General features: G+C 43.1%; 1 protein-coding gene across 2 annotated transcripts in view; it reads right to left on the bottom strand.

Moving 5' to 3' along the window:
• The window catches only part of LOC126248951 (transcriptional activator protein Pur-beta), a 371,465-nt gene extending 344,994 nt beyond the window's left edge, over nucleotides 1-26,471 (bottom strand). Inside the window, exon 1 of one of the 2 annotated variants that reach the window (XM_049950484.1) lies at nucleotides 26,203-26,471. Coding sequence is in view for 1 of the 2 variants with exons in the window: in XM_049950483.1 (XP_049806440.1) it covers nucleotides 26,203-26,245 (43 nt within the window). In the remaining variant the exon portion in view is untranslated. The remainder of the gene's footprint in view (nucleotides 1-26,202) is intronic. The other variant, XM_049950483.1, reaches the window with a different exon arrangement.
• Nucleotides 26,472-27,464: the final 993 nt, after the last annotated feature.

The following is a 27,464-nucleotide window of genomic DNA, read 5'->3' as shown; positions in this document are numbered from 1 at the left end:
GAGGAATTAAGAAAAACTCAACACATACAAGGGGTTGAAAGAAGTCAATATAGCAATAGCTCAAATTAACGGTAAGTTCAATGCTTTGGAATGAAAGTATACAAATGTTGAAGCTAAAACCGAGGCATGTAGCGGGAAAATATATTATGAAACAAAGAATGTGCTAAAAAATTGGAAGTTTGTAAGGAAACAGAGCAAAAAGTGCTTCCTGAGATGCAAGACAAAACAGTTAATCAAATTAAACAAAAAGTAGAAATTTGGTGTGAACAAGAAATAAAGAAGGGTATTAAAATGAAATGAACACCCTTAGCTGCTTACAGGCGTTTATATAAGTCAACGGGGACAGATGAAAATGTGTGCCCCGACCGGGACTCGAACCCGGGATCTCCTGCTTACATGGCAATCTCCTGCTTACATGGCAGACGCTCTATCCATCTGGGCCTCCGAGGACACAGAGGATAGTGCGACTGCATGGATTTATCTCTGGCACGCCTCCCGCGAAACCCACATTCTCAACGTATTGTCCCGCACTACATTCGTAGTGCCCCCGCCCATTATACTCATTACTCGCGGCGCGCTGCCGATTCCCCTAAGAGTTCGGGCACTGTTTGTGCATTCGCATAGAATAAGAAGATGGTCAAGTGGCCGGTGAGCCTTAACTATATATATATACATACTAAGATGGTATCTGTTCTTTCGGACATGTCCGAAGGGTATTGTTCACGTAAGCGACGAAAGAAATTAAGCTAATGCTTGTAAATTCGATCAATTTCCTAGTAAGGGAACTATACACCCACTAGCATTCATTAGACATCATTCCTGTAAACATGACAGAACAATAAAAAATCGAATTCGTGGCCAGTAAGTTAGAAGGGGAAGCAATATCACAGGTGACAAGGGTCAGTAACACATTTAATGCATATAAAGAATTTGTTCAAGCATTCTTGAATCAATAGTGGTTTGGCTGCACACAAAACGGAGCAGGAGGTGAAATATTTGTGAACAAAAATTTTGATGGTGGAAAAGTCATTACACCACAAATGGATAGGAGTAAGGTACTAAAAGGTCCCATACCAAAGTTCACTGGCGTCAAATAGTAATAAACATGGACTTGACAGCCAGCTTCTGTCGAAGGCCGCTAGCAAAAAATGGTCAAATGTATCCTGTATTCGTTTATGGGAGACAGAGCTATCAGTTCAGTTCTACAAAGCATCATATGGGGGTAGATTACGTGGTTGAATCTGAGAAAGTTTTGAACTAAGTGCCTCATCCTACGTCGGAAATACCGCCACAAAAATTAGTAGATGAAAAAATACATATAGCCCGCATCCCGTGGTCGTGCGGTAGCGTTCTCGCTTCCCACGCCCGGGTTCCCGGGTTCGATTCCCGGCGGGGTCAGGGATTTTCTCTGCCTCGTGATGGCTGGGTGTTGTGTGCTGTCCTTAGGTTAGTTAGGTTTAAGTAGTTCTAAGTCCTAGGGGACTTATGACCACAGCAGTTGAGTCCCATAGTGCTCAGAGCCATTTTTATTATACATATAACACAGATGAAATAACGCACAAAAATAAACTGGAAGCTGCAAAAGAAGAGGACGACGCTAAACCTGGTAAGTGAATATGACAACGTACAATAGAAGCAATTCTGGTGACAAAAATAATGGAAATAATTAAATGATTTACAGATTGTGTCAAAACAGACATATCGTTACTCTAAAGTATGAATTGAAATGGTGAAGTGGTTTCTGCTGTTATAAATTATGATACATTGCTAGGCTAGGAATAGTCCTGCCAAAGAGGTTTGTGATAAAAGGAGAAGTATGGTTACTAGGCGACAGAAAAGTTTGCCAATTGTGTACATAGAGAGAGAAAGGTTAAGTATTCTTATTAGGCGACAGTGTAGAACAAGGGAGTAATTTTGTCGACATAAGACACAGCACTAAAATGGAAATCTCATAAAAGACATAAACATAGTAAATAAGGTTTAAATAGAACGCCACGTAATATGAAGTACAGAGAGTAAAAACACACACTGGTTTTAAATACGAAAGGAATTTGGTTAAAGGTGTATCTAAGAATAAGGTAATTAGCCCACACATATTATAAAGTCGCATACTCTTCGTATATGAAAGTCAGTAGAAAATACACTGTCATTACATAAATAGAATTCCACTATTACTTTTTGTAGCAACAGTGGCACCCAAATGTAGGAGGAATGACGGCTCATACTGTGGAATGAAGCAACAATTTGATAAATGTTATCTCGATATATCTGTGAATCGCAATTGTAAGCCTCTGTAGGTAAGACTTAAAGTGCATAAGTGGTGATGCCGGCTAGCGGCGTAAGTCATTAGCGAAGCAAGTCAGTAGTAACAGATGGTGCGAGCAAGCACAGAGCTCACAAAGAATGGGACGGGCAGTCTCCCAGTTGTATGTAACTACAGCTGTGACTAAAACAAAAACATTGGTGAACCACTGTCGTAATACGATGTAAACAGTGGCACTGTTTATAAACACTCAAAATGAAATCAAAACATTACGTATTATGTATTCATATTGTATGAAAACACGTTTATTTAAAATATGTTTAAATTTACAACCAAACTAATTTAAGGCATTTAGTATTGTTTCATGGAATTGTATTGGAGTTTTCTTCTGAGGTTGGGAGAAAGTATTGACAGTTGTTGAACTTAACACCATTTTGGAAATTCTGAAGTTTCACAACGCAAGACCACATCATGGACAACACAATCATCAGTATGGGTTGCTGTTGTGGGCTGCTTGCGTGTTTTCTGGTAAAACGTGTGAGTGTAATGTTCTTCCATTTCCACGTACTTGTGAAATATATAGGTATTTTGTTTATTTTATTTGTAACCATGTGAAATGGACATTTTAACGACGCTTCATATGTAAATAAGTGCAGAACGGCAAGGTGCCGACATAATAGGGAGGAAAAGTGTGAAGAATGTTTCATCAAATTGAAAGGATAGCAATGCGCCAATAGTAACTGCGTAGCGGTGCAACTTCTTGAAAAATATTTGGTTGGACTGAATGGACGCCAATACGAGGATAGTAGTGCTATAGCAGCTCGGTCAGTTTAAAGAACGGCAAAGTGCCAAAAGTGAGTAACAAAGTAAATTCTTCACAAGAAATATCTTGCTGAATATAATGGACGGCAATACACCCACCCTTAACAGCAACGTAAAATATTGGGAATTAAACTTGCCTAGGAGACAGTGGACTGCTATACAGTATTCTAGCAGAAATGATAGATTGTAAATAATTAAAAAATATCAACAACGTAAGGGTGCATAATAATACTACTTTGACAATCTTTACTATTAAAAGAATAATGTATTTAGTATTGAAAGTGTTTCTAAGGATTAACGATTTCGGTATATAAGGTTATACATGAATTTACTGAGGGTAACAACTAACTTTCTAATCACAAAAGACTTAAGTCTATGATTATATGGGTTGATTAATAATCTGAGAATGAAAAAAATATAAAGTAGATTCAATTTTTGGAAAACAATAAAAAAATTTAAAGTGTAGTGGAATGGTTTGGCTCTTGAGAGACGATAGCTGAAAAATTTATACAGATTTGAGTAAAAATTTGCTTATTTCCCAAATTGATTGTTGTCTGCGAAAACATCCCAATTTTTTGAAATCTCTGAAGGAGAAGGCTTTCAGCCATCTTATTCAGGTACAAGAAGCTCTTTTAGAGTAGTTGGGAAGGCAGCAGTGGCAAGTTGATAAACTTTCCTGTGAGGTACGGATGGCAGGTGGTTTGATCGGTACGGGTGTCGTGAGAAACACCTCCTAAACTGTGATCCTTCTCCGTTATTGGCTGCTGCGTTCGGCAGTTGCGCGCCAAAGTGATAATTCTCTGTTGTTAATATTAGGCAAGTTAAACAGCGTTTTTACTAGCGTTTCCAATTAAAACATTTCTCAATAGCGTGCGTTCTGGGTTATATGGACATGTAGTAGTGAAGAGTGTGATAGTAATTAAGGAAATACGCAATTCATTATTTTGTTGAAGAATGGAAATTATTTGTGACTCTAAAGTGGAATGTAATTGTGCGGTTTCTCGTGCTCTGCCAACAAAAAGCGAGTGGCATTCCATATAAACAAACTAATTGGAAATTTAATTATTCACATAATATCAATTCCTCGCTAAAAGTTTCTTACAGCCTCAAGGTAACGGATTCACAACCTACGTGCTGTTTTCTGCGCAGGGTACAACAACTGTAGGAGACCGCAGGTTGGTGAACATTTATCAGAACATGCATTCCACTCAGGGTGGTGGAAGCAAATACTCGCCTCGCGCGTACTGCAATCTTAGTACAAATGAGGTAAGTGACACGTTATCTGTGGTAACACGAAGTAGGTATGAAGGAGAGAAATTTTCGAGAGAAAGGGATTTATAATTCGCATATATATACCACCCTCTCTATCTCTGCCTCTCTTTTTCAACTTGCCGTAGGTGTTGTCCTTTTACTGCACTTAAGAAAATGTTAAATATGGAAGGATATGAACACATTTGACAACACTGTGAACTGTGACGGTAGACAAACAATATGAAGTTGACGACTGATTGTTTCAGCATGAGAATGCACCCAACCATAAAGAATTGTCTGCGAGGCAATGTTTTGTGGACAATAACAGTCCTAAAATTAACTGATCTGTCCAGTGTCCGACCTGAACACTGTGGAACACCTTTGGGACCAGTTAGAATGTCAACATAAGTCCAGAACTAACGTTTAACATCACTACCTTCTCTGGTTTTGGATCTTGAGGAAGAAAGTGCTTCCGTTATTCCACAGACATTCAGACACCTCACTGAGTGTCCCCTGCAGAGTTCAAGCCATGGTAAAGACATAGGGTGGGCACACACTGTAATGTTTGGTGCTTCTGCAGTACTGAAGCCGATCTACAGATAACTTGTTACACATCACACATAGCACTGTTATGCTATTTTTTCCAAACAAATAACAGGAGTGGAATAGTTTGTGGCTGACAAAGAGGAAAGTTACCAGTCCTTATTTGAGTCATTCACAAATGCAAGTTCACAACCCTCATTCGACGTTGGCACAATACGTATTAAGAAGTTGTGGCCTCAACATTTGCAGCCAAAGAGAGGTGAAGGGTGCAGGGGGACTACGACAGTAGTGAGGAAGGGATTGAAAGATGGTGAGGAGGGTCACAGAGTGAGGGATGGTGGCAGGGAGGAGGGGCAGGATGGCGAGGGAGAGGGAGTGGCAGCGAAGTGACAGACGAAGGGGGGGAATGCGGCAGTCGGGAGCGAGGGGGCAGTCGGGAGCGAGGGGGGGGATGGGGCACCGGGAGTGGGTGGGGGGGGGGGAGGAGGGGCGGCAGACGGGAGCGAGTGGGGTGTGGGTAGGAGGAGTGGCGGGTGGGGGTGGGGTGTGGGAACGAGGAGCGACAGATGGGGGTGGGGGTGGGAAGGAGGAGAGGCAGACGGGAGCGAGTGGGGGTGGGGGGCAGGAGGAGCGGCAGACGGGGGGCAGGAGGAGCGGCAGACGGGGGGCAGGAGGAGCGGCAGACGGGGGGCAGGAGGAGCGGCAGACGGGGGGCAGGAGGAGCGGCAGACGGGAGCGAGTGGGGGAGGGGGGCGGGAGGAGCGGCAGACGGGAGCGAGTGGGGGTGGGGGGCGGGAGGAGCGGCAGACGGGACAGAGTGGGGGGGCGGGAGGAGCGGCAGACGGGACAGAGTGGGGGGGCGGGAGGAGCGGCAGACGGGACAGAGTGGGGGGGCGGGAGGAGCAGCAGACGGGACAGAGTGGGGGGGCGGGAGGAGCGGCAGACGGGACAGAGTGGGGGGGCGGGAGGAGCGGCAGACGGGACAGAGTGGGGGGGGCAGGAGGAACGGCAGACGGGACAGAGTGGGGGGGGCGGGAGGAGCGGCAGACGGGACAGAGTGGGGGGGGGCGGGAGGAGCGGCAGACGGGGGGCAGGAGGAGCGGCAGACGGGGGGCAGGAGGAGCGGCAGACGGGGGGCAGGAGGAGCGGCAGACGGGGGGCAGGAGGAGCGGCAGACGGGGGGCAGGAGGAGCGGCAGACGGGGGGCAGGAGGAGCGGCAGACGGGGGGCAGGAGGAGCGGCAGACGGGGGGCAGGAGGAGCGGCAGACGGGACAGAGTGGGTATTTTTTTTTCTTTTTTTTTGTGGTTGTAGGGCGCACAACGTCAACGGTCATTAGCGCCCAGACTACTTTAGGAATGCACCGTGAGTCACAAGTTTAAAACAGCAACGAAACCGAAAACACGATGAAAGACATACTGGTAGAGGGCAAAGAGCTCAGCTGTGAAGACCGAACAATGGCCATGGAGCCGATATTGGAAACTTTGTGCCCCGACAATAAAAGAACACCCGACCCCGTCATTGGTCTTAGAGCCATCTGTATAAACGAAGGTCATATTAATGAACTTCGAACGAAGTTCGACAAAACGGGAGTGGTTGACTGAACCGGGGGTAACCTCCTTCGGGAGCGAGCAGAGGTCAAGGTGGACGCGAACCTGAGCCTGGAGCCAAGGTGGCGTGTGGCTCTCGCCCACTCGAAAGGCGGCAGGGAGTGAAAAATTAAGGTGTTGAAGGAGGCGACGAAAGCGAACTCCAGGGGGTAGCAGGGCGGAGACATACAACCCGTATTGACTGTCGAGAGAGTCATCAAAAAAGGAACAATAAGACGGGTGGTCGGGCATTGCCAGTAGCCGACAGGCATACCGACAAAGCAGTATATTGCGCCGGTAGGTGAGTGGCAACTCACCAGCGTCAGCATGAAGACTCTCGACGAGACTAGTATAAAACGCTCCGATCGCAAGTCGTAAACCCCGATATTGTATGGAGTTGAGGCGGCGTAAGATGGATGGCCGTGCAGAGGAGTATACGAAGCTCCCATAATCCAGCTTGGAGCAGACGATCGACCAATATAGGCGAAGTAGGACGGTTCGATCCGCTCCCCACGACATACCACTGAGAACACGGAGGACATTGAGAGAACGGGTACAACGGGCAGCCAAATAAGACACATGTGGAGACCAACTAAGTTTCCTGTCAAATGTAAGACCTAAAAATTTTGTCGTCTCCACGAATGGGAGAGCAACGGGACCGAGTCGTAAAGACGGTGGGAGAAACTCTTTGTAGCGCCAGAAGTTAATACAGACCGTCTTCTCGGCAGAAAAACGGAAGCCATTGGCGACACTCCAGGAGTAAAGACAGTCAAGAGAACGCTGAAGACAGCGCTCCAGGAAACACGTATGCTGCGCGCTGCAATAGATGGTAAAATCGTCCACGAAAAGGGAGCCTGATACATCAGCTGGGAGGCAATCCATTATTGGATTGATCGCTATGGCGAAGAGAGCGACGCTCAAAACTGAGCCCTGTGGCACCCCATTCTCCTGGCGAAAGGTGTCTGACAGGACAGAACCCACACGTACCCTGAACTGTCGATCCATTAAAAAGGAACGAATAAAAAGAGGGAGGCGACCGCGAAGGCCCCATGTATGCATGGTGCGGAGAATGCCCGCCCTCCAACAGGTGTCGTAAGCCTTCTCCAAATCAAAGAACACAGCCGCGGTCGGGCGCTTCCGCAAGAAGTTATTCCTAATGAAGGTCGACAAGGTAACCAGATGGTCAACAGCAGACCGGCGGCTACAAAATCCACATTGTACATTGGTAAGGAGGCGTCGAGACTCGAGCAGCCAAACCAATCGAGAGTTAACCATTCGCTCCATCACTTTACAGACACAGCTGGTAAGCGAGATGGGTCGATAACTGGAAGGCAAGTGCTCGTCCTTCCCCGGCTTAGAGTGGGGGGGGGGGGCAGGAGGGGCGGCAGACGGGACAGAGTGAGGGGGGGCAGGAGGAGCAGCAGACGGGAGCGAGTGGGGGGGGGCAGGAGGAGCGGCAGACGGGAGCGAGTGGGGGGGAGGAGGAGCGGCAGACGGGAGCGAGTGGGGGGGAGGAGGAGCGGCGGACGGGAGCGAGTGGGGGGGGAGGAGGAGCGGCGGACGGGAGCGAGTGGGGGGGGGAGGAGGAGCGGCGGACGGGAGCGAGTGGGGGGGGAGGAGGAGCGGCGGACGGGAGCGAGTGGGGGGGGGAGGAGGAGCGGCGGACGGGAGCGAGTGGGGAGGGGAGGAGGAGCGGCGGACGGGAGCGAGTGGGGGGAGGCAGGAGGAGCGGCGGACGGGAGCGAGTGGGGGGAGGCAGGAGGAGCGGCGGACGGGAGCGAGTGGGGGGAGGCAGGAGGAGCGGCGGACGGGAGCGAGTGGTGGAGGGGGGGAGAAGAGCGGCGGACGGGAGCGAGTGGTGGAGGGGGGGAGAAGAGCGGCAGACGGGAGCGAGTGGTGGATGGGGGGAGAAGAGCGGCGGACGGGAGCGAGTGGTGGAGGGGGGGAGAAGAGCGGCGGACGGGAGCGAGTGGTGGAGGGGGGGAGAAGAGCGGCGGACGGGAGCGAGTGGTGGAGGGGGGGAGAAGAGCGGCGGACGGGAGCGAGTGGTGGAGGGGGGGAGAAGAGCGGCGGACGGGAGCGAGTGGTGGAGGGGGGGAGAAGAGCGGCGGACGGGAGCGAGTGGGGGCGAGGAGCGGCGGACGGGAGAGAGTGGGGGCGAGGAGCGGCAGACGGGAGCGAGTGGGGGGCGAGAAGCGGCAGACGGGAGCGAGTGGGGGGCGAGAAGCGGCAGACGGGAGCGAGTGGGGGGCGAGAAGCGGCAGACGGGAGCGAGTGGGGGGCGAGAAGCGGCAGACGGGAGCGAGTGGGGGGCGAGAAGCGGCAGACGGGAGCGAGTGGGGGGCGAGAAGCGGCAGACGGGAGCGAGTGGGGGGCGAGAAGCGGCAGACGGGGGCGAGAAGCGGCAGACGGGAGCGAGTGGGGGGCGAGAAGCGGCAGACGGGAGCGAGTGGGGGGCGAGAAGCGGCAGACGGGAGCGAGTGGGGGGCGAGAAGCGGCAGACGGGAGCGAGTGGGGGGCGAGAAGCGGCAGACGGGAGCGAGTGGGGGGCGAGAAGCGGCAGACGGGAGCGAGTGGGGGCGAGAAGCGGCAGACGGGAGCGAGTGGGGGCGAGAAGCGGCAGACGGGAGCGAGTGGGGGCGAGAAGCGGCAGACGGGAGCGAGTGGGGGCGAGAAGCGGCAGACGGGAGCGAGTGGGGGCGAGAAGCGGCAGACGGGAGCGAGTGGGGGCGAGAAGCGGCAGACGGGAGCGAGTGGGGGCGAGAAGCGGCAGACGGGAGCGAGTGGGGGCGAGAAGCGGCAGACGGGAGCGAGTGGGGGCGAGAAGCGGCAGACGGGAGCGAGTGGGGGCGAGAAGCGGCAGACGGGAGCGAGTGGGGGCGAGAAGCGGCAGACGGGAGCGAGTGGGGGCGAGAAGCGGCAGACGGGAGCGAGTGGGGGCGAGAAGCGGCAGACGGGAGCGAGTGGGGGCGAGAAGCGGCAGACGGGAGCGAGTGGGGGCTAGAAGCGGCAGACGGGGAGGGGGGTGGGAGGCAGGGGACGGCAGTGTTGGGGGTGTGTGGAGGATGCAGGGGCGACAGTGTTGGGGGGGTCGGAAGAGGCAGGGGGCGACATTGTTGGGGGGGTCGGAAGAGGCAGGGGGCGACAGTGTTGGGGGGGTCGGAAGAGGCAGGGGGCGACAGTGTTGGGGGGGGGGGGGTCGGAAGAGGCAGGGGACGACAGTGTTGGGGGGGGGGGGTCGGAAGAGGCAGGGGACGACAGTGTTGGGGGGGTCGGAAGAGGCAGGGGGCGACAGTGTTGGGGGGGGGGTCGGAAGAGGCAGGGGACGACAGTGTTGGGGGGGTGGAGGAGGTAGGCGATGACCGTGTTGGGGGGGGGCGGAGGCAGGGAACGGCAGTGTTGGGGGTGGACCTACAGTCTTGTCTCTCCCTTGTGAAAAACCACAGAAACAGAGTTAATGTCACCTCACCTGCTGTTTAGTCATTTATTATCCAGCTGCATTCCCATTATGTTATTTGAAGACAAGTTATTTACTACTTCACTAATGTTACCCCTTCACAGTGCCCTCAGGATGATATACAACTCTGCTTCAAAAATAATTTATACGGCCCAGAGATGATCCCAAAGACACAAACAGAAGAAAAAAAAAGAAAAACTGAACATCCAACAGCAACCCACTATTTACGCCCATCCTCCCATCCACATAAAGAACAGTAATGTTGTGATGCTCAGCAGATTCAAATATCTTTTTAAAATATACATAAAGAGTGCAACATTTCTTGTACTCTTGACAATTTCAAAATTGAACTGAGCGTCTTAACAATGAAGGTAGGAACTTCCTTGAATATGATAAATCATTTAAGTCACTTATATCTAAAAGCTAAGTTACTGCTTTTCTTGGTTGCCAAGTGGACTGCTTGTTGTTCTCCGAGTTATGAACTCATGTCAAACAAGTGAATGAGTAACTGTTCTGTGCAGTGGCGTTGCTGATGCTGACTGAACTTTGTACAAATATTACACCACGAATAGCTAGCTAACTGCCTTATGATGGGAAGAAACAGTTCACTTGCCTCTGCACCGAGATAGAGAATTTAAGCTTGTTCTGTAAACCTTAGTGACATACATGAACAAACCACTAATACAACAACTGCATTTTGCTCACTGCTAGAGGCTCCAAACAGTAATCAACAGCTGATGTTCTAGTGTACTGGATGACGTGTATAAGTACAAATAAAAATCAATAAATTTTTATTGTAGATTTCATGCTTTTTCTTGCAAGAGCGAACACTGAATGACAGCATCCTACTGGATAGTTGTTTGTACCTCAATTGAAGTAGAATTACTCAGAGATAAGCTATTTTAGACATGTTGGCAACTGCCAATGAAAACATCTGTCAGTTTTTAAAGTGTAAGTTCTGAATCCATAAATGGAGCAGCTGACGAGTCTCTCAGTTTCAAGGACCCACAATACACAATGGATCGCATTTCATTACATGGTCTTCCCTGTGCAACTATTCAAAGCAACAGTGTGATAGGTACTGGTACATGTAGGAGTCTGTCCTGATTTTATCAGAGGGATTAGATCAGCTTCCAAAGAGTTGCACTAATTTCCCACAAACCAATTTGTATTGGAAAAAAAATGTTAAATGTCTAGCCCTGATTTATTGTTTGCCATTACACAGATTATCACCACAAAAAGAAATAGTTGTACGATTCCAGTTGATGGAACTCAATTCCAATGGCTCCTTTCCCCATGTTCTCTTTTCTGGTGCCAGGAAGTGAGGTCCTGCATATCAATAGTTGTTAATTAACAAAAAATAATCTGCCATTACCAATGTCACTTCAACAAGCGAAGTACAAAGTGTTCACATCCTTTCAATACTACAATAACTAGCATTTATATGTCTTTACCACAGGTCCTTCTGGTAGATTCCCATTGATCCTGATTGGTTTTTCAAGGCAAATATACATTAAATTCATGAATTTCTGTTATGTCTTCCTGTTTCTTTAATTACTTACTGAGCTTTACCTCTTGCTACATGAAAGCTGCAATGTTTTCTGCTGAAGGTCTGTAACTGAACTTTCGGAGTTGTCTGCCTGACCTTAACAGCAGGGTGGCATTTCTCAACATACAATGGGACAGTCTGTCTTCTAAACTTAACATCAAGTGATTTTGGAACATACGTTTCATCAGCTTAGTAAACCAGCCTGATGATTGTGATCCAACATGTCAGCCACACAGTCATGGTATTCGAACAAAGCTGCCAGAACTACATCCAATTCAACCTCATAAGCAGGTATTTAAAGTGGCCTTTTGACCATTGCTCTTTCAGGGAGGTCAAACCATATCTGAACTGGTCACTCGAGTACAAGTAATTACTAACTACAGTCCACATAAGGAAGCAAGCAAGCATCCACACAAGCAGATGAGCAAAAGGAGGGGTAAATAGCTAAAACGCAGTATTCCAGTGCTGACGTACATCCCCCGTCTTCTTTTCAAGAGACAAATTTCCTCTTCGAGAATTAAATTCTAGTGACAGATGCTGGTAAAGTCTCATAGCACACTGTGGGCACTGATATCCAGAATGAGAAGGAATGTATGGGGCAGTTGTCAGTGTGTCTCCAGGTGTCTTATCAGGTCATGCAACAAAATTTATTAATAGTAAACCATTATTTTCATTAACACTGTCTGACAGCACTCACTTTTAATTCAACCATAAGTGGAAAATGTGAGGAGTGTTCTTTTTCCATTAGCAAACACAGCAACCCCAGCTCTGGCCCTATCACCACCGAAGATCATCCGTTTCACACCAAATGTAGCACTTAACTACAAGCGTGTTCGTATTTTTAAAATGTGTCTTCTAAGGACACAAAGCACAAGTTATTCACTGTGTAAAAAGGTTCAATTCTTCCACATGTGCCCTGGATCCACAGATATTTCACTGAACCATGACAGACATTTTGACTGTCAAGTAAATGTTTATCCTCACACCTTGGTGATTATGTCAGAATGATGATACGAAGCGTCTCTAGTTATCTCCATGTAATGCTGAAGTTATCATCTGATGTTTGGGAGTCAAGTTTTCTTAAAGCAGAATTTGCTTTGCCTACACTTCTTTATTTCCTTGGAGGTGATGGTGGCTCTTAACCAGATGCTTTGTTTGGTAGAGCCAATGCCTTTCATTGCGCTGACAGTAATACCCAAAATTCATGCCCACATGCACCTGTGTGCATTACTTTACAGGTACATTTTCGGTGTGTGTGTGTGTGTGTGTGTGTGTGTGTGTGTGTGTGTGTGTGTGTGTAAGGGGGGGGGGGTGCAGATTCCCTCCCCTCAAGCATTTCAATAATGATGTTTCATGACACGAGTTGTTGCTTCACCATAACACCACAGAAAAAATTACCTTCCGTTTTACTGCCTACTGATGACTGCTAAAGCACACACAGGGCTAGCTAAAATTATACAGCACAGCTTTAGAGCTCCACGATTGCTAAAATGAACCCATGAAACACTAATGATCTCCTTGGAATGAAAACATTTCATGTCACCTCTATCTTTACAGAAGGCTATTTATTTGTAGTTTAATTTTAAAAATCTGAAGCAAGAACAAGTGTTCCTGACAAATCACAATGTGCTACCAAAGACATCAGATACTCACAAAGATGAACTGTCTACACCTCTGCCAGCAATACAAAGTCTGTACAAACTGATAAAGGCGCGCACACACACACACACACACACACACACACACACACACACACACACACACACACACACACACAGATATATATTCTAACAGCTCATGTATCAATCCTTCAGATTACACAGTAAGATTTCTTCAATACCTCCTACCCCATGTGTTGTAAGCGGTGTCAGGAAGAGCACGTAAACACTGGGCTACAGCTTTGTAAAATAATTTTTGGTTGGCACAGATCAATCTAAATTTATTTCACTGTGATTTTATCAAACTACTACCAACCTACTGAGACAGAAAAACCAGCAAAATTGTACTTACAGATGTTCAGAAAATCAGTACTATATTATGGAGCAAGTGCTGAATTAACTATATGTGTAGCTGATTCATGCATTACTATTTTTAATTGTTTAATGCAGTGATACTTAAAAAAAAGAAAAAAAGAAATCATTGTGTGAACATAACTTTGGACTACTCAACCTCCAGAAAGCTTGAACTCCTGCCCATTATGCTAAATATAACCAATTTTACATCAATGGCATTTCCAATAGGGTGATATGACAAAATAGCACCAATTAAATACAATTACATTAACCTAATTTCATTCCATTGGTTTCTTCCCTGTAGAATATAGTTAAACATGAAATGTAAAGGAAAAAACAATGAAGTAATTAACAGCTGAAAGCAGATAATGGGCAGCCATCTGATAGTTTAGACGTGAATGCTAATCTGTCTGTTAATGTGTTACACTTCCTGGATAGGTTCCAGTTGTGTATTAAAGAAGGTAAAAGAAAGCGAAATGTTTTTCATATGAAAATGGTGGTTCTGTATTTCCCAGGAACAAGGCAACTGAAGCTTAACCATATTTTCTTTGTTCTCTCATATATTTACAGATATCCCTTCAAAGAAGTTACTAATACATAACAATATACCAACAATGATGCATTTAAGCAGAGATTGGTTGGTTTTGGGGGAAGGGACCAAACAACGAGGTCATTGCTCTCATCAGATTACAGAAGGACGGGGAAGGAAATTGGCTGTGCCCTTTCAAAGGAACCAGTCCGGTATTTGCCTGAAGTGATTTAGGGAAACCACAGAAAAGCTAAATCAGGAGGGCCGGACGCAGGTTTGATCTGTCGTCCTGCCGAATACGAGTCCAGTGTGCTAACCACTGAGCGACCTCGCTCGGTTTAAGCAGACAGATGGGACATGTGATAAAACTTAATTGCCAGTCTGCACCAATACACAAAAATTTTGTTAAATCATGACAGATAAAAACATCTACAAAGCTGATAGTTTAAAAGACTGATACAATGTAATCTTGTAGATTTCAGGTAACAGCATGAATAACGGCATGCATTACAATGCCTTGCCAAATGATATATAAAGTTATTAATTAATACTAATTTATGTGCCACACAAAAATGTTCGAATGTGTGTGAATTCCTAAGGGACCAAACTGCTTGAGGTCATCAGTCCCTAGACTTACACACTACTTAAACTTATGCTAAGAACAACACACACATCCATGCCTTCAGGAGGACTCGAACCTCCAGCTGGAAGGGCCGCACAATTCATGACATGGTGCCTCAAACTGCGTGGCCACTCCGCACGGCCTATGCGCCACACAACTAAATTCCATCTCCACATGATATGATGATGGTCGAAGTAGAGAGGATATAAAATGTAGACTGGCAATGGCAAGGAAAGCGTTTCTGAAGAAGAGAAATTTGTTAACATCGAGTGTCCGGAAGTCGTTTCTGAAAGTATTTCTATGGAGTGTAGCCATGTATGGAAGTGAAACATGAACGATAAATAGTTTGGACAAGAAAAGAATAGAAGCTTTTGAAATGTGGTGCTACAGAAGAATGCTGAAGATTAGATGGGTAGATCACGTAACTAATGAGGAGGTATTGAATAGAATTGGGGAGAAGACGAGTTTGTGGCGCAACTTGACTCTAAGAAGGGATCGGTTGGTAGTAGGACATGTTCTGAGGCATCAAGGGATCACCAATTTAGTATTGGAGGGCAGCGTGGAGGGTAAAAATCGTAGAGGGAGAAGAAGGGATGAATACACGTACATAAAATCTGCAATATTGATTACTTCTCAATCAAAAGGTAAAGGAAATAGGCCTATGATTAATTTCATATCACTAAACTATGTAACAGAATGAAGAGTTCACAGGATCAGAAGACAGGCAACTGAGAGATGATTCTGAAATGGAGACTAGATAAGTGGAGAGGGGAGACGGGCAAGATCTTATATTTAAGCTTGAAAAGATTTCTAAGAGTAATAAGTATCTGTATCTACATCGATAGTTGGCAAACAGTTGTAAAATACGTGCTGATATTGTCCCAAATATTAAAAGTTTCTTCCTGTTCCATTCAGGAATGGAGCACAGAAAGAATGACTGCTTAAATATCTCTCTGTATGTTGCAATTAATATAATCTTATTTTCACAGTCCCTACAGGTGTGATACATAGGAATTGTGGTAAATACGTAGAGGCCTCACTTAAAATTGGTTTCTGAACTTTCCATGGTGTCTAAGAATTGGCCAGTTCTGGATGATCTCCCACAGTTCAAATAAACCAGTGACTATTTGTCCTGCCCTCCTTTGCATATACTCAGTATCCCCAATCAGTCCTATTTAGTATGGGCCCAGCACACTTAAGCAATATTTCAGCGTAAGGTCAGACAAGTTCTTTTTAAACAATCTCCTCTGTAGATATAACTTCTCCTACTATACTATCAATGAACCTATGTCTGCCACCTGCTTTACCTATTGTTGAGTCTATGAGATAATTCCACTTGATAGCCCCACAAACTGTTATACCTAGGTATTTGTACAAGTTGACTGATTCCAAAAGTGACTCACTGGTAATCATATGATTATATATTGTGTGTTTTGTAAAACATACAATTTTACATTTAAACCAAGCGTCCAATATTTGTACCACTTTGAAATCTTGTCAAGATCTGACTGGATATTTGTGCAGTTTCTTTTTCCCCCAGATTGTGGCACTAAAGTGGACACTTTTGTTCGGTAGAAGCCTAATCAAGATACACACACTAATAACTTGAATGAATATCTCTGCCCGGTGGAATCTAGATGCACAATGGTCATACAAAATGCACACAATGTTGGGTCTGCCTGTATAGAAATGTGACAACCATTGCTATTTCAAATACATGTAATTTACTTAGTACTAACCAGTCTCAGGACTGAAGACCACAACAACAACAATATCATTTCAATACTTACTACGTGTTTTATTTGCCCATGTCAAAAGCAATAAAAAATGATCTTAAAACAGCAACTGTTTAAGGAGACAGGCCAAATAGTCTTCCTTGGCATATAAAAACAATAGATTTAACAACAATACTGAAACATATGCATACTATAAAAGTCACATAATCTTTTCCCAGATCTGAATATCTACCACTGCAGTTTGTACTCTAAATTTAAATGTCATCACAGCATGTTCTCACTGAAGAGAACCTTTGTCCTCCTCCTCCCCCCCCCCCCCCCCCCCCCCGTTGTGGCATATTTCAGTCTGATGAGCTGAGTCTAGATCAGAGCCTGAGACAGTCACATTGGTGTTTCTCTACTGCTGAAAGCTTTTCACTGAGTCATTTTCACCATAGCCCATGGGATCAAACTTTTATGTAACCAATGATAGGTGAGGAAATGGGCAAGGAATTTCTAGCACAGGAATACAAACTATTCACTTCTTCACTGTTGCCACAAATATGACTTTTTCTTCTGAATATGTCTCAAATTATGAGGATGTGATTACATTGAAATGTGACTGGTTGTGAGGTGGTGAAGCCAACAAACATGAAAGCTAAAATACCTGGTTGTGTTGTTACACTTATCTGTATATTGTCCTGAGGCCTAGGCTAGGTCGTAATACAGCAGTTTTATTTGCAAAAATTAAATTAATAATGTTTGTTGCCGCAAAAATATTTTTCTTCTGAATACACCAGGATTATGATGATGTGGTTATGCCGAGACATAATAGTATAGCTTAGATGAAATTAATAACCTGGGATGTCAAAATATTTACCTCTTTCTTATGAACATGTTATAATTTCAGATGGTGTTATATACTGACATAAAATTGTGACAATATTTCTGCAATACACGTCATCTGATCACTGTTCTCTCACGAGCTACATAGAAACAGATGCCAACGTAACACCTTTCCTTCCCATCATACCTCACGGCGAGCACTGACAACATAGCTGCAAGACACACGTATGTATGCCACTGGCCCTGATGAAGATTTCGCAATTACACCTTTTACTTGACAGTGAGGCAACGCCACTGATAAAAGGCCAATGTTTCAGTGGTAACACCAAAATTTCAGTGTTCTAACTAAGTGTTCAGTCAGTGTACTTTGAATTTCTTTTGTGAATTTAGATGTCGGTTGTTCTTACTATAGAAGTATAAAGAAGATTTTCAAAGCTAGACGATATTTTGTTCTGTTATCTCAAACTGCCTTTACGGGCAAAGCAAGATCATTAGCTCCTGCTTTTGTTTGGTTGAGCTGGTTATTTGCATATATGCTGAACTAAACTGGAGATAACACACTTCCATGGGGGAGGCAATTCCTTTCGTTAAAAGGTGCCATCCGATTAAAAATTCATGAACGAGACCATATGACACACCAAAATTTTGACGATTCTTTCCAGGTTTTCGATCAACAACCACTTTGGTTTCACTACAAAATTTTGCTCTATTTGTATACAAACCAAGCTAGCTGCTTAATGATTCTTACACTGTCACACAATGTCCTGTAATTCCTCCTATGTGAACTCCAGTTTCTTCTTCTATTTGCCTTTATATCTTTATGTTCTCTTCCAGCTGCTCCCCCCCCCCCCCCCCCACTCTCACTCTCAATTTCTTAGTTACTTGTAAACTGTTCTTTTCATATCAAGGCTTTTTAACATTTCATTCAGTGTGCATTACCATTTCTCCTATGCCTTTTGTAAGCTTTTAGGGTGACTAACATTTGTTCACTAGATGGAATTTCTTGCAAGTGTTGAAGATATTCCTACAAAAGTCTACCGAGGCCAGGAACATACTCAGTACAACAGCAGTGTGAAACAGAGTTGCAAGATGACTTCAGAACAGTAGTCAAATGCTGCCATAAGATTGAAGTGACAGGTTATTTATCTACTATGCAATCCAGTGTTTCAGTAAACCTGGCCCAGTACCTCTTTCTATTGTCACTATTAGGGGTCATACAATGACAGATGTTGCCATACCATGAGGCTGTGTTACATGGTATTGGTGGACCATTTTGCTTAGGAACTGCGAAATCAATGTCTCAATAGCTGAAATCAAGGCACAATTGTAGCCCTAATTTCAGCACATATAATTAAAGCTGTAATGTACACTGGTGTACAACACTTAAGAATGAAAATAGTTTTTGCAAGACATGTCAATACCAAGTAACAGCTTGATGAAACTTGGACCATACATAGAAGGAATTGCTACAGTATAGTACAGAAGGTAACTGAAAGAAACATGCAATGAGAAACAAATATGACACTTTTATTCAAAGACAACAAATACATTGTAGTCACTGTGATTTATGATGGTCCCCTGGACTTTAAAAATGTTATACAGTGTGTGATCACCATAGACAGCAATACATGCTGTGCAATATGCTACCATGCTGGTCACGAGGTTGTTAAAGAGTTCTCATGGTAGGGCATTTTAATTCACCACCAGCATCATTGACAACTGGATGGTCATTGGAGCATGAGGACACACTGCAATACATCTTGTCAACACATCTCACATGTGCTCAATGGTATTTACGTTGCTAAATATCATCTCATTCAAAGGATTCCTCCATATGTGCTGATGACACAGTTTGGCACTGTCAACCACAAAAATTAAGTCGGGGCCAAATGAACCCCTGAAAAAAATGCACAAGGTGGTATTATAGTGTCACAATAGTGCTGACCAAAGAGTGTGCAGTGTTCAAAGATTTAGAGGTCTGTATGTCCACACACCATAAAATGCAGACCACCAAAACAATTGTGTCTGACAATGTTCATGGGTGCATTACATGTTCCAACCTCTTGCCATATGGAGGATGCATTCAGAATCACTATTCAGACAAACTACTCTCATCTGAGAAGAGCATGTGACCCCACTCCTCGTTGGTCCACTCCATATGCTCTTGGCGCCATTGCAAAATACTTGTCATCAGGCAAACGGACCATCCCCATGCAGTAAATGTGTCACTGCAGAGAGTGAGATTACATGTCTTGCAGTCTTGTTAAATGTTGCAACTGCATCCACTATTTGATGGGGGCCCTTCTGAACTGTTGCACAATATATGGCCATGTGCTGCTGCTGTTAACAGTGACTGACCAGATTCTCTCCTCCGGGAACCAGTGTCTGTGGTTCGGAACGCTTCCCATGCACAATGCTGTGAGTAATTCCAAAGTTCCGCACTACACTTGTCACACTTCATCCTTCCGCATGTTTCTCAATGATTCTTCCGGAAGTAACGTCATCCAAATGTTGTCTTCGGGCCATGTTGTAGTGAAGAACCCACCATAGTGCACCATAATTGCTCACTGACTAACACACATTTTTCCTATTCCTTCAACTGCCTTGTGTTGCAGGGCCAGCCACATTTGGCACTATAATCATACTGACCTCACACCATTTGACGTCCAACTTTCTGTGCATGAATGGGGGACCTCTGGGAACATTGATTTCCACCTACTAATTAATATGTTACTTTAACTTGTCCCCAAGTTTTGCACACCTGTGAATTACAAAAATGTTAGATTTGCTCCAATCAAGTGAAATGGCAATGTTTAATACGCTCGATTCATATTTTAGAGGATAATGGCTCTAATCCCCAGTCAGCCACTGTGATTTTCATTTTGCATGATTTCCCTAAATATCTTACAGAAAATGATGTGATGGTTCCTTGGAAAGGGCATGGCTGATTTCCTTCCCTAATCTGATCTTGTGCTCCATATCTAATGACATAATCTATAGGTTGTTAAATGTAAACTGTGTGGTGTATACACTGAAGAGACTATGCAGTTACTCAGTCCATCATGTACTTGAGTCGTCCTTTGGTGTTCATCTCTAGAAATCTCCGGGATGCACAGCCATCACACTGATGTTATTGACAGATGTTACAGGAAAGTTCCTCTTTTGGTGTACATATTCCCTTCTACATTTACTGAGATCATTGCAGCTGCTCATCCTTTATAAGTATTAATGAAGAACTTTCCAGCCAGAACCACAAACAGTAAAACCAACTATCATGAGCTTTACAGGCCATCTTCCACTTACCTGTCAAGCATGTTGAAAAATGATGTTAAATCCATTCAAACCTAATGAAAATTTATTCCCGGTGTAGTGAATGCCACCCAATTTCATGCAATCAAATGTAATGTTCGTATGCAGATGGAAAACTACAATATCCTTTGAGTACACTGTTGATCAGAAACACTACCATCACATTCAGTGTGCATCTAGGCGTGATCATTCCAAGAAACACAAGATGAAATTACCACTTGGAGGTGGTAAAGGAAACATGAGACAGCAGGCTGCAACTCAATTCCGGACTTTTGAAGAAGCATATTTGGTCAACACACGAAATTTGATAGTATTCTCAGATGACCAGCACATGAGCATTGTTGTTGCAAAAAGAATCCTTATCATTAAGGATGACAGGTGATCATGAAGCCCAGACAGGAGTAACTTTATTCATGACTGTGTAAACTCAGAAGACCCTACATATATTGTGGCAGAGAAAGAAAATTGTAGCTGGCACTGAATAATGTTTTCATCACCTTCATGTACTTAGTGTAATTTTTTTTCCAAATTTCATCAGCAGCCTGACAAAAGCTGAATGATAGTTATAGCCGATAGGCATTTCTACAAACTGTATTATGATTTGTAGAGTGACAAAAAAAGGTATTTAGATTCCAATTTATAGCGCATTTGGTTATCATAAGATGGGAAGATGATGATCTGCATGCTTCCATCATTAGCATTTAGCTCCCTAGCAGACTTAAATATTTAATGCTATGACCTATCAACAATGAAAATTACAAAGGAATACTTGTAAGCTTTACAAAGGAATACATCTAAGCTGCAGTCAGTAGTAATAATAGCATTTCAACATACACAGTTTAACAGAGGAACTGTATTGTCAGTTGATAAATCACTTTAGCTCTTTCTTTCACAAAACACTAATCTATTAATTACAATTTGGTACGGGATTTATTGGATACTTGCAGTAAATTATGAAGCATGACTTTAGACTGTGGCATATTGTTACATGCATAATAGTGATATAAAACTGCATTAATAATGTTGCACACAATGTAGCAGCAAAGGATTTTTGTTAGTTTAAAATACAAACACTAACATTAAGTTCTGGGGTGAGACCTGAACAACGCCATAAGAGAGTATCGGACTTTCGTTTACAGGACACAAACTAAACAAAACTCTTAAGAAAATGCAATACGGAAATACGGAAGCGTCCGATCCCGCCCGTCTGCTTTGACCGATGGCGTCACAAATATGGCGGAAACAAAAACAAACACACACACTTTCCACAAGAAGCCTAATGACACTATCGGGACAAGCACGGGAAATGGGGTGTTTTGGGTGGGGGGCAAACTAAATGTAAACAAATTTAGACGCCTTGCGTAGCAACAACGTTTAAGTGAAGACAGCCATGCATGAATACCCACCCACCTCCCCAGGGGTCGTAACCTCTGCAACCCATAGAAGATAAAGATGCTTCAGTGGCTGATTAGTGTTTTTTGTCTTTAAAAAAAAAAAAAAATCTCATGGGATAGAACAAACAGATCAGAAAAGTAAATAAAATAAGATAAAACAGAACTGGAGACAGCCACACTCAAACCAAACTCCGCGCCGTCATGACGTCACACACGACTACACCCTTACGCCACAGGTCAAAGCCGACGCGTGGGATCGGACGCTTCTGTCGACCCTGCAATACATTCAATTTCATACACAAATGAGTTGTTGTAATGATATACATTACAGCAATCATCACTAAAGATGACAGGCTGAATTTCAAAATGGTATGGAAGTACATTCATATCTGCAGAAGCTGAGAGTAATAATTTTTACCATTGTCATAGATTGTAATTTGTGTAACTGCACCACACTGTAAGTGTGTGAAGTAATAACATACTTTATTGATTATATATGATAAATGCTTTGGGGCTACCTTAATCCAACAGCAAAGTTACCTACTTACAACTTTTTGTTCACTTTCAAATCTTATAAACAGGAATTCTCACAGTGCTGTTTCAAAACTTCCCAACATATTTAAACTCATCTTGATTAATAGTTTATGGAAACCTTCCTGTTCAAAATAAACTGCTGGATCCACATATCAAACACACAAAGAAAAATGACTAATACGTAAAAACATACAGCAGACAACTGTTCAAAAATAATGTCCAGTATTCTGAAACATTCATATTCAATATCCTTTTCCTGAACTGAAAGCAGTCAGTGGAAAACTACATAGTTATAAATATGTACTGCAGAGTTTTCTAATAGTGCATTTTTATTCTCTGCTGCAATTCAATAAAAAGTGAGACAACAGTAAAACAATGAACTTTTAATTGTTGAGAGCTAGGATTCCCCACTGCCCACAAATCTTGTGTTCAGTTTTCTATTTCCTGAATTACCTCAAATATTAGAACTGTATTTTCTGCAAGCCCGTAGCTAAAGCATTTCCCAATCCTCCTCAACATCATTTTGCTGACAAGGTTACTGAACTTTAAAAATCTGTCAAACTTTTGTTTGGATATGTTAACACTCTTTTAATCCATTTTTTCAGTGCAACAACTTTACATAAGTGATGGAAGAACAGGATATAACATAACACTGACAAAGTCAATAGAGAAGAAAAGCAAGCTTGGAATGGGAAAGAAATCATCTTTATTCTTTTCAAAGAAACCATCCTGCAACTTGTGTGACAATTTTGGGAAACCATGAACAACCTACACCTTGATTGCTGGATGGGGTATTGAACCTCAGTACTCCTCAATTAGAGTTAAGCACTTAGCACTTAGCCTAATAGCACACAAAACAATAGTATCATACACTGTGCTTTTACAGTACATCATCAGCTATGAAGCAAGCAATGGGTCGAGTGTGCAGGAGACTCAGAATGTTCAGTGGTTGCAAATTTATGAGCCAGTATACACAAACTGGAACTGTTCTGATGATCAAATCTCACAGAAAACCCAACCCTTCCAAAAGAAAATGCTTCCATATGATGTCTTTTATTCTGTTCACTGCTTTCACAAATAACTTACAGCTAATATGTTATGGTGCTCCCCCTCTGCATCCCCTGCAATCTTGGTTGTATTGACATAATGATCCATCTAGACCAAGGTCTAGGTTAGATTAGCAGGTGAGAGTTGTTGATGTCAATGAATGTGAAAAGTCATGGTAAGAAATTTATTTGTAGCAAAGCTTGACGTCTCTGTTTACTCTGTATTTATGCCACTGTCTGTTATGTAAAATGATTTGCTAGGTAATTTTTTTTAAGCTGTATTATACCCTAGATAAATCTCCCACATACATTCTGATGCATATTATGTATATGACATCAGGAATGAAAAATACAACGGAGAGGCACTCGTAGCTCTTAGCAAGATGTATGCTCTTCATGTTAGAGTGTCAATGGGAGGAGTAGGGGGAGGGGAAATCTTTACTCCATTCTCTATGGTTTGGTACAGCTGACATTCCATTAGTACTTGTTTACCATTTTCTATAGCTATCTAGAGTGTGACAGTGTTGCTCTTCATAATTTAGGACGTGGTGACAATCTGATCTGTATCATAGCTTCATGTCTAGGTTAGGCTGGAAGGTGACAAGCTGTGAGATGGCTGAGCCAATAAATACAAACACAAAAAACAGGTTGTGGAAACAGTTATATCTGCAATGTGGCCTGACTTCTATGTTCACTCTATATTTAATACACTTTTCATCAAAAATAATGAAACCTGGGAGGTAAATTCTGAATAACTGTACTACAAAACAGAAAAACTGCTATCATTACTTTGTTGTGTATTGTATAAAGTACTTACATCACACATCAACTATGACAACTCCACACAAAGAAATATATGTGTATTATAAGGCTAAATCCTTGTTTGTAAATACTATAAACCTATTTTGAAAATAAAGAACTAGACCCTACAACAAAGGAAGATTTTCATGGAACAATGAGAGAGTCATAAAATACTAATAAAGATTTAGTTGGTGTAATAAAATGCAAGAAACACTCACTCTCACTCACTCACTCACTCTCTCTCTCTCTCTCTCTCTCTCTCTCTCTCTCTCGCATTCACATGAGCTGACAGAATGACTCAGCCAGGAAGTACAAACTGTTAAATTAATTACTAAAAAATTTACATTGGAGGGTCACTTCCTTAAACAAATAAAAGTGAGAGGCAAGACAAGAATTTAAACAGATAAGTTTTCACTAAAACCCAATGACAACTATCTGCAGATACATCTCATTTAGGAAAAAACTACAATTCAGTCATTGCCTCCTTTTATAGGACAACATTTTCTACATGACCCATAGAGCTTCACTGATGATATCATAAATCGAAATATTCGTTTTGGCGACTATAGCCCAAGTAGGGCCTACATCATGTACACATTTCAAAAGAATATGGGATGTAGAACAAAATGGTATTACAAGAAAGCACTACTCAAATAATTTCAGGCAAAATCTCTTCTGGCGAATTTAATCTCGTCCAATTTTTGTTATACAATAAATGCTAATCTTACTTGCCTGAAATTGTAACTATTTCCACTTAGTACTAAGACACTTGCAGCTATTCTGATACCCCACATCAAATATTACAGTACTACTATAGTGCTGTATTTTTATTGTAGTTGAACATAAGTTTTCCATTCTTGGCTGGTTAATGACATAGGCTTGGTAATTAATGTAAAACTGGTACGTAGCAGAACTAAAAGGTGTTTTTAATCTTATCTGTACAAAATAAACAGTAAACACCCTGATCAACGTTAAAAGTGGCAAAAAACAACTAAAGTCTTAAAATAACAGGAAAGTAAAATTTTATGAAATCAACGACGCTAATTAATTTTTTTATCATCCCATATTCGCTTCACGACATATCTGACAGCCTGACAATCTACCACTCAGCGGATTATGCTCTGTTTATTTGTTATACTTTGTTTCTTACAGCTTTGTGGTTTTCTCCAATTACATTAGTATCGTCTCCATTTATGACTATGACGTACAAATTCTGCGTCCTGGTACAAGATTTACACATTCTCTATCGTTCTTGTTGCAAACTATGTCACTACGAAGTGCTTAACGACGATGCTGTAAGTATAACAACATATGCCCACATGTAGGGGCTTCCTAACCACTATCGTATGTCACAGTTGAACGTCACTTAGAAATTGGTAGATTTTAATTATTTCAGTGCAGTAAGGGAAACAACACAACAGAAACACACTCCTTGAATATTTACATTTGCATGCACAGTGGTACAACCCATATAAACAACTCGGTGATTTGTTCAGTCTGCTTATAAAATAGAGCACAAGAGCCACCAACACCATCACACGTGCTAGCTATTTTGCGATCTTATGCATTTACTCGACGAAGCTGTTACATCAAGATAAAGGTTATGTTCTGTATACTACAATACTTTGACACTTTGCTCCGAAATGATTCCCGTAATGAACATTTCCAAATGTATCGTCGCTTAAGTGTATTGAAAACCTTCAACTAAAAATTTTTGTAACTTGCTGCAGACAAGTTATTCTGAGTTTCTGGAGTCACTTTCTGATACAATAGTGACACAGACGACAGCCATCTTGATTTCACCGTTTTGCCACAATATAACTGCATTACCACGTCCGCCAAAGTGAACTAAGAAATTTGCAACACGCTGCGTAGTTGTTAAATGCATAAATATCGCAAACAAGAGTCATTTTGCGCTTACTTTGCCCCTGCGGTTGGTCATCTCCACTTTCCCGGTCCGACATATCCTCTTCCAGCACAGGTTAAACCTACTAACAACTGCGAACCTTTAACATACGCCGGAACGAGGTCTGCTGTACAAAATTCTATCAAAAAAAGTAGGCCTTCAGTTTGGAACCCATAAAAAAACTCGTGTATTATTCAGCAAATCAACACATGCAGCAATTAAAAGTTTCTAAATCATATGTTAAACCGACTCAAGAAATCGGCTTAAAATTACACAGTAAACACAATTTAACATCGATATCAGAAGCAACACATGCCAGCACGATACGACACTTGCGAGTAAACTTAAGCATCACCTACAAACATAAAGTACATTATGCTATCTAAAAAGTGAAAATCTTGAAAAGGGGGCATTCAATATAATTATCACTCAGCTGTTAAGCGGTACAAAGATACACAAAAGTTTTGGTTAAATGTGAATCGTTTTCCCACATTGTTCCGACTAATACGTAACAACATAGAAATATAAAGAAGCTTTAACTGCAGCCATAAATCAACAGCAAAAAACTTTGCTATCATTTCTGGAGTACGAATTCTTAACAAAGGCACCGTATTAATTCGTACATCCTGCATTCATTTCCATTTAGTTGTTGCGTCTTGAGCGAGTATTGGTCAATGACGAAGTAGTACATTAAAAAAAAAGACAGCGTAGCCTGTTTACTGTTTTAGGTTTATGTGCTTACGTCGAATGTATGTGTTACTTCTCTCTTGGAGTGTACCCGGTGAGGGCGCAATGAGCATGCAACAATGAGGGACACGTTAAGGGCAGTAAAATGAAAACGGGACATTGCGCGGGCGTTAGTAACGTAGGTAGGTGTGTGTATAGAAGTGTCCCCTATTGCAGAGCCATACCGTGGGCTTGGCAAGGTTGGCACCCGCCAGTGGCACAGGCACTAAGGGGGCACAAAGACCGACCGTGCAAAATAAGAAAAACGACAGTTAAAATAATTAACCGGGAGAGGTACGTGAGTTCTCTTACCCCTCGTGCCTATACGAGAAGAAGCGTTTTTCCTTGCTCCGCGAACGTAAACGCATGCTGTTGTCATAGTCTCATTTCGTCCACGTAGCATCACAAAGAAAGTTTTTACAAGCGAACAGACATCTACTAATAATACGATTTACGCGGCAACAGTCTGTTCGGTTCACAGCTGCCTCCAGCACAGCTTGCTCATGTTCAACAATGAAGTTTTTACTGGTACTTCGCTACAGTGTTGTAGT

The sequence above is a fragment of the Schistocerca nitens genome, chromosome 3 (genome assembly GCF_023898315.1).
Source record: "Schistocerca nitens isolate TAMUIC-IGC-003100 chromosome 3, iqSchNite1.1, whole genome shotgun sequence".
Lineage (NCBI taxonomy): Eukaryota > Metazoa > Arthropoda > Insecta > Orthoptera > Acrididae > Schistocerca > Schistocerca nitens.
The sequence above is the reverse complement of the archived record's forward strand: the minus strand, read 5'-3'. Positions and strand labels throughout refer to the sequence as shown.